The sequence below is a fragment of the Acomys russatus genome, chromosome 22 (assembly GCF_903995435.1).
Source record: "Acomys russatus chromosome 22, mAcoRus1.1, whole genome shotgun sequence".
NCBI classification, from domain to species: Eukaryota; Metazoa; Chordata; class Mammalia; order Rodentia; family Muridae; genus Acomys; species Acomys russatus.
Genome location: NC_067158.1, coordinates 14,719,297 through 14,733,093, shown reverse-complemented (window position 1 = coordinate 14,733,093; position 13,797 = coordinate 14,719,297). Strand labels below are relative to the sequence as shown.

The 13,797-nt window shown below is 47.5% G+C and overlaps 1 protein-coding gene across 1 annotated transcript in view; it reads left to right on the top strand.

Annotated features, from left to right (window-relative positions):
• Nucleotides 1-13,797, top strand: part of Pkd1l1 (polycystin 1 like 1, transient receptor potential channel interacting) — a 200,447-nt gene that overhangs the window by 95,810 nt on the left and 90,840 nt on the right. Inside the window, exons 44-48 of the mRNA XM_051164713.1 lie at nucleotides 725-959; nucleotides 3,295-3,399; nucleotides 4,026-4,166; nucleotides 8,801-8,935; nucleotides 11,941-12,171. Of these exons, the coding sequence (XP_051020670.1) occupies nucleotides 725-959; nucleotides 3,295-3,399; nucleotides 4,026-4,166; nucleotides 8,801-8,935; nucleotides 11,941-12,171 (847 nt within the window). The remainder of the gene's footprint in view (nucleotides 1-724; nucleotides 960-3,294; nucleotides 3,400-4,025; nucleotides 4,167-8,800; nucleotides 8,936-11,940; nucleotides 12,172-13,797) is intronic.

Genomic DNA, 13,797 nt, shown 5'->3' with positions numbered 1-13,797 from the left:
ATGCTCAGGCCCAGCTCATAAGGCAACTCTCACCACAGAATGGGGCTTTGTATGTGAAATCAATTGGCATGGTTATAGTGGTATGCCCAGAGAAATAAAAACAAAAGGCAAAAGACAGGGAACAGAGCCTGGCATGACAGTACATACCTGTAATCCCAGCACTCAGGAGGCAGAGGCAGGTGGGTCTCTGTGAGTTCAAAGCCAACCTGGACTACAGAATGAGTCCAGGATAGCTAAGGCTACACAGAAAAACCCTGTCTCAAAAAAAAAAAAAAAAAAAAAAAAACCAAAGACACACACACACACACACACATACACACACACACACCATGATTTGCTGCTAACTATGAATTAGTAAAGGGTGGTTTCTTTGTGTCCATGCAGTCCACTGCGCAAAGAAGGATGTGAATATTTGTGAGCCCTCGGGGAGGGATGCTGGGTATCTCTTCGTCACAGGGCATAGGTGAGGGCCAGAAGCCATCACTGGCTAGAATGACATCCTTGCAGCTGCAGGAGAAAGAAAGAAGAAGGAAGGAGAGGCAGTGGGTACCAGATGTAGAAGTGCTACGAGGTAGACTGCCTGTGCAGTAATCTGAAGGCTAGGGGTCAGCTGTCCCCATGAAGGCTTGTATAGGGGCTTGGGGCATGGTGCCACAGATGGGATTTTCCCTGGACTCCCAAGTCTTGTTTCCCACCCTCCGTCTGAACATGGGCTGCTTTCCAGGCACGAAGTCCATGCAGCTCTGAGTACCCTGAGGGCCAGCGGGTGGATCGACCACAGCACCAGGGCCGTATCTGTGCACTTCACTCTCTACAACCCTCCAACTCGACTCTTCACAAGTGTGACCCTAGGCGCAGAACTTCCTGCCACGGGAGGTCTCATCCCCTCATCCCTGGTAGAGTCACTCAGCATCTTCTACAGTGACTCAGCCCCGCAGTACCTACTTATACTTTCTGAGGTGAGTTTGCTTCCCCGGGGCTAAACACCTCTACAGTATGAGATGAGGGCACTTCCACCAGCTCACCCTTTCATGTCCCTTTTGTGCAGTGTCACTCATAGAATAGGTTCTTGGGCTGAAGACAAGGAAGATCTCCAATGGGGAAACCAACCATCACGTGCAAAATGAGCTCAAATATTCAATCTCCATGATGTGCTAAATTCGTTGTGGTGTCTTAGCCTTAGCCACCATAACAAAATACTGTCATCGCTCATCGTCCAACATTTAACTTTCTATAATCAACCATGCTCTGAACATATGGAATGGAATGTTCCAGAAGAAAATAATGCCTACATTTTAAACAACCTAACAACGTATTGTTCTATAATTATAGGGTGTTGTTACAATTGTTCTAGTGTATTATTGGTTATTACTGTTAATCAATTATTATGCCAGATTTAGAAATTAAGCTTTATCATACCTAGCTATGTATTTATAAGAAAGTTACAGTACTAATAGGGTTTGGGACTATTGAAGTTTCAGACAGTCACCAGGGGATGGCCATGTATCCCTGTAAGGCGAATGGGACAACTTAGTGCTCAATGTCTAGGTGGCTTAAATAACAGGCAACTATTTCACAAAGATCCAGCAGCTACAAGCCCCAGGCCAAGGTGCCAAGAAAGCTGGGCTGTGGTGAGGACTCCCGTCCTGGATGGTGAGAAGCCAACTTCTCACTGTATCACATAGCCTGGCTCCTTTTCTATGCCAGTGAACAAAGAGAAAGTATGTGTGTTTTGGCCTCAGAATGTATATAAACCCCAAAGTCATAGGAGCAGGGCACCGCTCATGCCTGTACTTAATCTGAACTACTTCCATGAAGGCCTACCTACACAGAGACATCATGGGATTTGAGGCTCCAAACTATTAATTTGGGGGTATCTGCCCCCACCAGTCCATAGCACCAAGTGTCAGTGGTTCACATTGCTTCACTGACCAATCAGAAGCCTCAGCAGCCACCCGCCACTGTATGCCACAAGACTGCACAGCCACCTACCACTGTATGCCACAAGACTGCACAGCCACCTACCACTGTATGCCACAAGACTGCACAGCCACCTACCACTGTATGCCACAAGACTGCACAGCCACCTACTACTGTATGCCACAAGACTGCACAGCCACCGGCCACTGTATGCCACAAGACTCTGCAGCCACACACACCCCACTGTATGCAACTGTTTTTGTATCTTCTTTACTTCACATTTCTTTGTGAAGGAAACATGCTCTGCGAGTTGGACAAGTCAAATCTACTTGCCTCCAGGAAAGGAAAGGAGTCTAGGGACTGTTAGAGATAGCCATGGATGGGACTAGAATTAAGGACGAGTATGAAACAGAAGTGTGAACTACTGGGAAGGAGCTGGGATAAGAGAAGCTTTTGTCTCAGGCACCAAAATAAATAAATAAATAATAGACGATAGATAGATAGATAGATAGATAGATAGATAGATAGATAGATAGATAGATAGTAGACAGATAGAGTCAGAAAGCAAGAAGCAAGGTGAATAGTATTCTAGTGTGATGTCTTAAAATATCAGAAGTCACACCAAAAAAAAAAAAAAATGGAGTCCTGTTAGACAAAATGTCAAGAGATTAGAAGATCATGTCCATTTCCTGCCCGTTCTTTGGCTCTACACTACAGAGCAAACAGAGACAATGGCTGGAGGTAACCTCTCTGATATAGTCTCCTTTATGCAGAACAATGACAGTAAAGTATTTTTATCGGAAAGGAAAAAATACTTTAAGTCTTACAAAATACTCACTACTTCCAATGTCACTGTGGTCCCCCCACTGTAGTGTAGACGCAGTCTCTGGTATGACATAGTACAGTCCCACTGTTTCACACCTTCCCTTAGTAATCAAAGCCAACTTGGTTTTAATTATGCCTGCAATTCATTAGAGTGGACCCACAAGGCACAGTACATATGGCCCCCAAAGATGATGGAGGAAGCACAAAGACCCTGCTGATGGGTTTCAGTTTCCTGAAACTTGTGACTAAATGGCAGGCTGGCATGGCAAGCTAGTAGTGGCTGTGGACACCCAAATGTCTTATTCCTAGGTCTGCAGGCTCAATATCACGTCTTGATGCTTGACATGGAATTGGGTCTCTAAGAGTGCTTAGTGTGAAGTGATACCAAGCTGCCCAGGCACCTACTGCAGGGCTAACTTCTCACCAGATGCTGCCGAGAAGGATCCACAGAAATGACGATGGGAGGACCGAACCATCCAGAAGTTTAGATCTTGAAAACACAACCTAGCTGAACCTTCTGCAGTCTCATTTATTTCTGTCCCCTCCTAGCTGGTGTTCCTGGTACTCAATTTGACCCACCTTTGTTTCCACCTCTGGGGGATGGCCACCAAGGGCGTCCTCAGCTACTGGAAAGAACCTAGACACTGGCTGGAGGTAACCTCTCTGATATAGTTAAGTAGAATAATGACACTAAAGCATTTTTATCTGAAAGGGAATGTACTTTTATTAGGAAGTCTTAATAACTACTAATTCCAACATTACTGAAGTTCCCCCACCGTAGTGTAGATGCAGAATAGTATTTGAAATCAGAATTCCTTGGCATCTGATGGTGGTGGTGGTACTGGTGTGTAGTGTGTGTGTGTGTGTGTGTGTGTGTGTGTGTGTGTGTGTGTGTGTGTGTGTGTGTGTGTTTATGTTTATGTGTGTTTCGGTGCATAACTGGGTGTTGTTTCTCAAATACCATCCGTCTTTGTTTTTAAGACAGCATCTCTCGCTGGCCTAGAAATCACCCATTAGACCAGGCTAGCTGGCTGGTGAGCCCCAGAAATCCACCTGCCTCTAGTTCCCTGACACGGGGATTACAGGCATGTGCTACCATGACCAGCATTTTTACAAAGTTCTGGAGCTTGAACTCCGCCTTCTGCTTTACCCTTTACCAAGTAAGTCATCTCCTCAGCCACCGGCCTAATGTTTGACAGGCAGCTTGTCACCAGAGTGTCTGGAGTGCCAGATGAGTCCTCCGTCTGCTCAATGAGGAACCTTTCTTCCCTGTGTTGCAGCTTTCTACTGTTGGCATAGCCCTGGCCTACTGTGCAGCCTCCGGTCACCTCACTACCCTTGCTGAGAATGCCATTGACCAGTTACACAAGGGGCTGCATCGGATGTTTGCGGACGTCAGCCCGATGGTGTCATGGAATCAGGTACAATAGGGGGCCGAAGGCTACCCAGAGAGAGGCCACCAGTGACGCTGCTCAACAGCATCTGTCACACGAGGACCAGAAAGAAGGTTCAGGATGATGAGTTTGTTCCATTCAGTGACAATGCCATGAGCTTACATCTGGTGGCGCTCTGAGCAGTGAAGGTTTTGGAGAACTTCACACGTGCCTACTGTATAGCTTGGCATCCACCCATGCTATGTGGGACAGAGCTCAATAGCCAGGGATGACAATGGACTTGCAGCAGCAGGGCAAAGCAGGTGTCAGTCAACATAGTAAGGAGGCTGGCACTAACATACGTAGATACTCATGCTGGTCTTCTCCCTCTATGTAGTGATGGTCTTAGATGCAGGTTTTTTTAATGTGAGGACCCTGAAGCTCAGGTAAACACTTGAGGGTCATGGAAAGGAAAAAATACCACCTCTACGTCCCTGTATCTCTCCCACGGATTCCCTAAGTTTCTTTTCTACATACCTTGAGAGCTGTCGATGCCCTAGAGCTATCCTCCACCTAGAATACCCTCACACCCTAGAAAAGATGCTACCACAACAACCGGAAAAGAAGGGGGACTAGTTCCCCTCTAACCACAATGCTCCCAGCTCCACCTCTTCTCTTTAACTTCCCTCTGCCTCCACTTGTCATGCACCCTAGGCCCCAGCTCTCCTTTCTGCTTAGAGGGCTTAGAGGGCCCCAGCCTGGTGGTCTTCCACCAGCACAGCTCCAGCCTTCCTTTCCTGGATAAGTGGTACCACTGTTGTCACTGTCTCCTCAGAGGTGATATCAACTCCCGCCCATCCTCTCCTCTGCCTTCTCACCATCTATACTCAAGGTAAACCTTAGAGCAGGAACACAGAGTGTTCCAAAGGCGGCTGATACAGCTGGGGAAACTGAGGCCCAGCGAGTGGAAGGACCTTTCTGTAGCCAGAGTGGCCCAGCTGTAGAAGCACCAGAGACTCATCAGTCTTGGGGTGGGGAGTGGGGGAGATGGGAGGATGTGCTTTGAGGATCTGAAGCAGAGGATGATCTGGGCTTCTTCCTGGAGGACAGGAATGCAAATCATCTTCCTTTTTGCAGTTGTCACTATAACTGTGACTTTATGAGTCAGTGCTGGGCCCTCCCAGCCTAGGACGAGAGCCCTTGCATGAGGGAAGTCCTGAACCTGTGCTCCCTACCCATTAGTGTGGAGCTCCATTGGCATTCAGGAGTCCTGAGGCCAGGCACAAGCCAGGTAGACATCGCCTTCCCATCAGGAGCCGCTGGCACTCCCTTACGGAACCAGCCCCCTCCGCTTCCTGCGCCTCACATCCATGGTGCTGTGAAACACATTCCTTGTGCACACTGCTGATCCCAGCAGGGACTCGCTACATGGAGGGCAGCACAGGCCATCCCCATGCTAAGCACCCGGATCAGGAAGATTCCAGACACTTAACTCATCTTGAATTGTAACTTCTACAACTTGTAGGAATCTAGTGTGTCAATCACAAAAGTCAGGAAAATCATCTTTTTTTCTCCCCCACCTACATGGGCAGGAAGCCAGGGCAACAGAAGGCTGTGAGTCAGGGTGAGCCCGTCTCCCAAGGCTCAGCAAAGCTTCCACAAGCAGGTGGAATCTAGACGTGGAAAGATGTTATTCACAGCTGGGAGAACGTGGAGAGCCACCTGGGCTTCCACAGGCTGGGGAATCCATGAGGTGCTAAGCTAAGGCATTGTGAGACTTTCTATTTTAGGACAGACAGGAACAGAGCTCAGGCTATTCCATATGCCCTTCTTGGGATGTTTTGTTCTCAGCCTAGACTATTCTGAGAAATAGGCACAGTTAAAGAGGAGCTGGGTAGGTTGCAGCCACCCTAGGACCTTCTTACAAGTACTTTGCATCTCCTGAGATGTGTGTGGTACAAATTACTTGGTTGCCTATCATACGCCAAGAGGCCATATGCTTTAGGAAGGACATTAGCTTGCTCACTACTGTTCCTAACACCAACATAGAGCCAGACGCTGACTCCTTAGTTCACTCTTGGCTGCCCTGACCCGTCACTGGTAGGCTTTCTGATCTACCTTTCTTGTATGTCTATATTCATCTGCATCTTTTTCTGCCGGGTGGTGGGGGCTCAGCTAACTTACTGTCTGCTCAGTTACCCTGCAACCATAGCTATGCATTAGCCGGGATTCTAAGGCCGTCATAGCCCAGAGTATCCTTGCCTGTCTTGGAAGCCCACTGGGCTGGCTTTCCTGAAACACTTTGTAGGATGCTCTTCTCACTGGGGTGAGCAGAGCAGATCTTCTAGGAGGGTAGTGAGGGAAAACAGGAATCTGTGAGAACACTCTCAGTGAGCACCAGGCCTCTGAAATGGCCTCACCTTTCACAGCCTTCTTTCCTCACAGTGTGCTATCTTTCTGATCATGTTTGCTGCTGCCAAAACCTTGCCTGGAACGAATCTTCCTTCCCTGGGGATTCTACCACAGCCTGGTGCCAATGTCTGGGCTTTCACTTAGCTCTTGAGCAAGAGCTGACCTGGTAACGCTTCAGCCTGCCCACACTCACATCAGCTCTCTGGCCCTGCACCATTTGTCCCATCACTAGAAAATGATTCATTTTTACCACCCAGTGCCCGGGGTACAGCTCAAGCTGGTCAGACCTGGGTACCTCTAGCTCTCCATGAGTTTGACAAACTGTAAAGGAGTTTATAAGTTTGGTATGCAAATTTCTAATTTATGTTGAATATACATATTGTTTTACATATGTCGGTCTAGATAAAACATAAAGTAAATTTCCGTGCTTATTTTCACCTGTTAAACTGCATCTACCAGGAAGCTTGCAGTTCTGCCCAGAGCTCACATTGTATTTCACGTAGCCAGTGCTGGCTACAATGTCACTTATCTCCATTTTTCCCAGGCGTAGCTGTGTCTTACTGTCTTGAAGGGACCTCAGGTATGCCAAGCATCTATCTATCCATCAAGTAACATACTATCTAGTGAAACAGGTAATGGTGTCCCACACACACCACAAATGACCCCTCCCACACTCTAACAGGGTGAACAGCACAGTCTACTGAGAAACAACAGTGGAAATGGCCTCTGGTCTTGTACCCAGGTACCTGAGAAGTGAGCTGTGATCTACAGGAGGCCTTCAGAACATCCCGTCACTGTCTGAATCCAGATGTGCTTGAAGTCACAGCCTATGGCCTCAGCCTCAGCTCTTTTTTACAATAATATATATGTATATGTATGTGCATATACATATATGAGTGCTCTGTCTGCCTGTACACTTGCATACCAGAAGAGAGCATTAGATGGTTGTGAGCCAACACATTTGCTGGGAATTGAACTCAGGACCTCTGGAAGAGCAGTCAGTGCTCTTAACCACTGAGCCACCTCTCCAGTCCCTGCCTTAGCTCTTCTTTAACCCTACAAGTCAGCCTAGCTTTATCAAGTTTTACATACATGTTACAAAACGTAAAGGGTTTCCCTTCTGAAAGCACTTAAGAAGGCGGTCTGGTGTCCGACCAATCAGATATAGACAAGAAAGGGGAGGTCGTAGCTGTGCTCTCCAGTATCATGCCCACTAACCTGCTGAGAGCATAGAGAAGGAAGCGTGGTCAGCTCAGATTGAGATGTGCTACAAATATAAGATACTTACTGGATTTCATAAATTTAATACACAAGCATCTCCACTTGTGCTGAATGCACATATTATTTTACACATGTTGGTCTAAAAGTACAAAATAAATCTCCTTGCTTATTTTCACCTGTTAAACTGAAGCTAGCAGAAAATACGCAGTCACACCCACGCCTCATACTGTACCTCTCCTCTCCAGTACTGGCTATGGTGTCAGTCATCCCTGGCTTTTCCCAAGCTCAGCTGTGTCTTAAGGATTCCAAGGGACCACAGGTGTACCAGCCTCTCACAACTTCCCTGGGACTTCAGGGGTCAGAGGTGGTTGTTGACCTCTTCCCAAACAAATGGAAACCTTGATCTTTTACTCACATGTGGAGTTCTAGCACGAGGCATTCATTTCATTTCTTTCTTTCTTTCTTTCTTTTTTTTTTTTTTTTTTTTTTGCTTTTCGAGACAGGCTGTCCTGGACTTGCTTTGTAGACCAGGCTGGCCTCGAACTCACAGTAATCCGCCTACCTCTGCCTCCCAAGTGCTGGGATTAAAGGCATGCGCCACCACACCCGACATGAGACATTCATTTTTTTTCTTCCTCTTGGGGACAGTAGATCAGGCTGTGTACTGAAAGCACTTTCCCAGCAAGCCTCGGGCAGGTACCCCGCACTGGTAAGATGTGACAGGAAGAGGGATGTGCACCCTACCACTTCTACTGTGTCTGTTTCCTTACAGCACAGTGGACTGTGCCTCAGAAGGGAAACAGCCAGACCTACTCTGCCTCTCTCTACCAGCCTGGCCCTCCTGAAGATGTCTTATAATGTGTCCTGAGTCCTGCTTCTGACTTGCTCTCCTCTGTAGACACTGACACTTGGTGTCCCTGGGAGACCCGTGGTCTAAAGAACTCCTTAAATGAATATGTGTTTAAGCATAGCCCACACATTGGTGCCTGTGTCTGCACCTCCTTAGGATCATTGGCAGGACGCACTGACCTGCTGTGTTCTTCCCTTAGAGGGCACGCTGGCTCCAGGGGCTCCTCCTGTTCCTCTGGATGTTGAAATGTGTTCATCTCCTCGGCTTCCTAAGCACCATGGCACCCTTCTCAGTAGTGACATGTTCCTCTCTCCTCCGAGTCTTGGCACCAGCGGTAAGAATTCTCTCCCTTTCTCCAGTGTCTTTCTCAGTCAACCAATACATCGGGTTACTCCGGTCAGCTAGGGAATAGCAAACTGCTCACACGGTGACACGCCATCGAGAATTCTAGCCACCTAACTCATTACGGTCGGGCTTAGATAAGGGATATTAGTATCATAAATTACATTTGTGACAGCAATAGCCATGGCCTATTAAACACTGGCTTTGTGTCTTGCTTCCCCACAGCATATCATGGTTACGTCCTGTGGTTAGCACCACCAACCGCTCTCTCTTGAAGTGTCAAGGATGGTGTGGAGAGCCTCTAATATGTGAACATGCTCCATGGTCACAAGGGGCTGCAGGCAGGAATGGTGGTTTTCTCATAGGAAGGAGCAAGGGGCCGTGAGAGATGAGACTTGCCTCAGGACTGTCATTTTCAGGCACTTTGATAGCCACATGCTACTTCTACATCCATGTGTCACCTGAGTCCTACACAGGGAGACTTCTCCATTTGCACGCTAGAACCCATTTTGTAGTATTAACACAGAAGTAAACCCCAATTGGGACAAAAGGGATGCTATGGTCATATGGCGTTCACCTGTTCACATGAGAGCTTGGGAATGCCTCATCCCTGTACACTGTACAAGGCAAGTCTCCATCCAGAGATGGGCCAAAAGTTTGACTGGAGAGTAACGGCCCAAATCAGCACAGATTGCAGCTTAGGGCCCTGTGAGGTTCGTGAATGGGGGTCCTTTGGGGGCAGGTAGGTCCCAGTTGGGAAGAGCTGGCTCTAGCCCCACAGGCCTGCTGGAGCACAGGCTCCCACCTCTGCAGAGGGCAGCATCGCCATCAAATCTGAGAGAACCACTTGGCCAGTTGGCTACTGTAAGGAAGCTGTGGTCCTCAGGGCCCAGAGCTCACACACAAGTCAAGTATGAGTCTCCTGTTCTACAGAAACAGAATATGAACTCCAGACCTTGCTCGGCCTGTGCTTTGAAGACTGAGTCAGTGAATCAGTGAATGAAAGCAGAAAGAGTGGACCTCAGAGTCTAAGGCAGCTTCATTCAAACCCAGGCTGCTCCTACCCAACTCAATAGATGTCACCACAGGCCAGTTAATAAATCTACCAGGAACCACATGGCTGATGTGTGCAGAGGACATCTGCTTGCCTTAGAAATTATATACATCTATGAGGACTTTGTCTAGCAATAAACGGTTACTAACACCATTTAGCACTGTGTAAAAGTGCTTGTGTATTAAGAAAAGCTCAAGATACAATGAATGATGACTAACTTCAGTAGCAGCATTTGACTGTCCAGGGTGGGTATGTTGTGGGAAGCTGAGGGTCAGTCAGGCCCCTCATCTTGATTTACTGAGACTGACTGCTTGTATTTTTGTTGTTGCTGTTGTTTGCTTGTCTGCTTTGCTTTTGACATTTACAATTTTGTTTACATTTATTTTTTTTTTCCTTATTTATTCATGGGAGAAGGCATGTGCATAGAGGTCAGAGGACAGCTCATTCTGTTCTTCCATCATATGGGTTCCAGGGCTCAAAATGAGATCACTGGGCTTGGCAGTGTAAGCAAGGACACAGTGAAACCAAATTAGACCACTCTGTGGGTGGGAGGAAGGATTTATTTGGGAGAAACTCAAAGCTGCCAAAGCTATGCCTTAGGGGTTGGAGAGAACAGAAAAGGTGGGGGGGGGGAGTCTTGGCAGTTTTAGGGGGAATCAATGGGAGGGAGCATGTAAGAGGGAACAGCCTGAAAGTTAGAGTTGGGGCTGGGGTGTGTGGGATAGAAGAGGTGGGGAGCTAGCATAAGGACTCTGATATCCGGTATGTGTTAATAGAGACCTAGATGCCCCATTGCCAAGGGTAATTGGCTGTAGGGGACCACCTATTAGCAATCCTCCTATTTACCAATCAGAGTCTGGCTTGAGCTGAGCCCACATTGCCATTTATGACACTGTCAGTGGCACTGACATTTTAGGGACAGCAAGTGCCTTTACTCACTGGCCAAAGTTGCCATCCTTTTTATTGCTTTTCAAGACAAGTATGTCTGTAGCCTAACCTGTTATTCAACTCACTATATAGCCAAGGATAGTCTTGAATTCCTGATGTTCCTGTCTGCAGTTGAGAGCACTGATGTGGAAGCCATGTTCTACCATGCCTAGCCTAGACTGTGTTTTCTTCCTCCTCAGTCCACAGAGGCAAGGGTATTCGATGCGTGCCAGACACAAGACAAGGAACTCGGAATGCAGAGCCATGAAAACAAATGGAGGCCAGTGCTAGATAGCAAGATGATGGTGTGCCATTCATCTGAGAATATGTGTCAGCCACGAAGCTGATTTAGTAGAAAGTGTCAAACAAAGTGGGTCCCTGACACCACAATTCAGACCCAAGCCAAGTCTCTGTCTCTAACAACCAGGCCATAAGCTTAGCCAGAACCAGTTTGGCTCTAAGTAGCTTTTCCTGATTCTTCTTAAGTTATTATCTTTACATAGCCTTTGCTGGGTGCTAAACACATAAAAGTGAGAGAGCCATAGCAGCCCCATATAGGAGAAGTCTAGTGTACAGGCAAGGTACTCATGGCCAAAGACTGAAGGGCCAGGTTACTGGTATCGAATCAATCCAGCCAATTGTCCATCACAGGCCCACATGGCTCATGCGTATGCGCTGGCCACCAGGAAGTCTCCCAAGCTTCAGTGGAGGGAGGACAGGGGCATGGGGGTACAGGAGCTCTTGACAAGAGAGAAGGGAGCTCAGGCCGCTTTTCAGAGCTTCTGGGTAGCTTGGAAGATGTAGATACAGGTAGAAACACAGAAAGAGACCTGGAAGGGGCAGCCCTGATGGAGGTTGGCTTCCTTAGAATGAGATCCTAAACCAGGAAAGCTTGAGCTGCGTATAAAATCCCTTTCTCCAAGCTTTTAACAACGTAAAATCATTTAGAAGTCCCCAAGTAGCCATCTTCCCTAAAGAGAGTTGACGGGTCAGTGATGTGGGTTTTTTCCCTGCAGCTGGTGGGGGCCCTGCTGCTGGCTGCTCTTTGCCACTTGTGCTGGTTCCTGCGCTCCACCTGGACACTGTCACCTGGCACCTTTGCAGATGCATTTCCTGGGCTGCGGCTTCTGTTTCTGGGAAGCCGTCAAAAGGACTCATTGCACAATCATCTGGAGTCTGACCATCGAGCTGCGGCTTGTTACTATGGGGCCCTCCTTCTCGTACTGGCAGCTCTGTGTTTTGGAACGGTACGTAGATGCATTGACGCATCCTAGACTTTGAAGTCAACATTTGTAAAGGTCTTATCTGCTATCTGGACAAAATGCTCTCTGACTGTATAAGCAAACAGGTCCAGGCTGCTCTGGCCAGAACTCATAGAAATAGGGGACACACACACACACACCCATATCTCCCTGATCTGCCCTTGGCAGGGGCTGGGCACCACTCAGCTCTGTCTTTACTGAGAACAGTCTAGCAAGACCACAGCTACTCAGGACACGGCCATTCGTGGCCCCTCACCCACTGACTCACATCTCTTCTCATCCTCAACTTGATCTCAGTCGCTTCCACTGATGCCCTCCTCTATATGTCCTACTCGTTTTTATAAGCTGGTACTCAGTGAGGCACTTCCCCAGCCAGCCAGTTTCCCCCTTACACTCAGAAGCATGGTCCTAGCTAGTCCTTTCTGTCTTCCTTTTCATTCCTGCCACATTCCAAGCAGGTATAGCAAGAACTCTCCCATTCCAGGATGGTTCCTGGCACATAGGGAGGCTCAATGCTAGTGAAACGAATTGGTTCATGCTTTCTCAGTGACTTCAAATTCTTTGGCCCTTAAAGTTCTGCCCTTGGGAAGTATGGACCATGAGCACATGGCCACGCGAGCTGGCCTGATGGAACAGGGAAACAGGCTAGGAAGGATCAATTATGACAAGTAACTTCGGGTGCGTAGCTGGAAAATAGCAAAATAGCTTAGAGTGTTGATACCTGCCCCGTTATTGTGCTTTGAAGCTTATTATAAACCTAAACAATAATAAAAATAAAAATAAAGTTCTGCCCATGTTCTCATTAACAGATGGCTAAACTAGAAGTAGCCGTGTGTGCTCACACCCTGACACAATCAGGCTGGAGCGCTTAGCTCCTTTCAATGATCCATAGTCCCTGCTTACTGATCTCCCTTTGTCCATCCATCTTTTATTTCTTCCTCCATCCTGACAACCGCTATCATTGTTTCGCTGCCCATCATCCACCTGCTCACCATCAATACCTTTGCTGGCACACTCATTTATTCTTTTCCCATCCACCTATTTTTTTTTCCGTCCACCTATTTTTAATATAGGATGAGAAATACAGATTAGAGTGAGTGAGTGAATGTGTGAGTGTGTGTGAGTGAGTGTGAGTGTGTGTGTGTATGTGTGTGTGTGTGTGTGTGTGTGTGTGTGTGTGTGTGTGTGTGTGTGTGTGTGTGTAAGCCAGAGGACAGCCTTGAGTGTCATTCCTCAGACACTGTCTTTTTCTCTTATGATAAGGCTTCTTATTGGCCTGGAACTCACCAAGTAAGCTATACCAATTAGCCAGTAAAATCTCGGAAGTCCCATGTCTTTTGCTTCTAGGCACTGGCATCACAACCCTGTATCATCACACCCAATTTTGGTTTGGTTTGTCTTGGAGTTTTTGAGACAGGGTTTCTTTGTGTAGTCTTGGCTGTCCTGGAACTCACTCTGTAGACCAGGCTGGTCTCTAACTCAGATATCCAACTGCCAGTGCCTCCCAAGTGCTGGGATCAAAGGTCTACACCACCACACCTAACTTGTTTTGTTGTTTAACATGAGTTCTCAGGTTTAAAGTCACCTCTCAGACCTGCAGATACCTGTGTC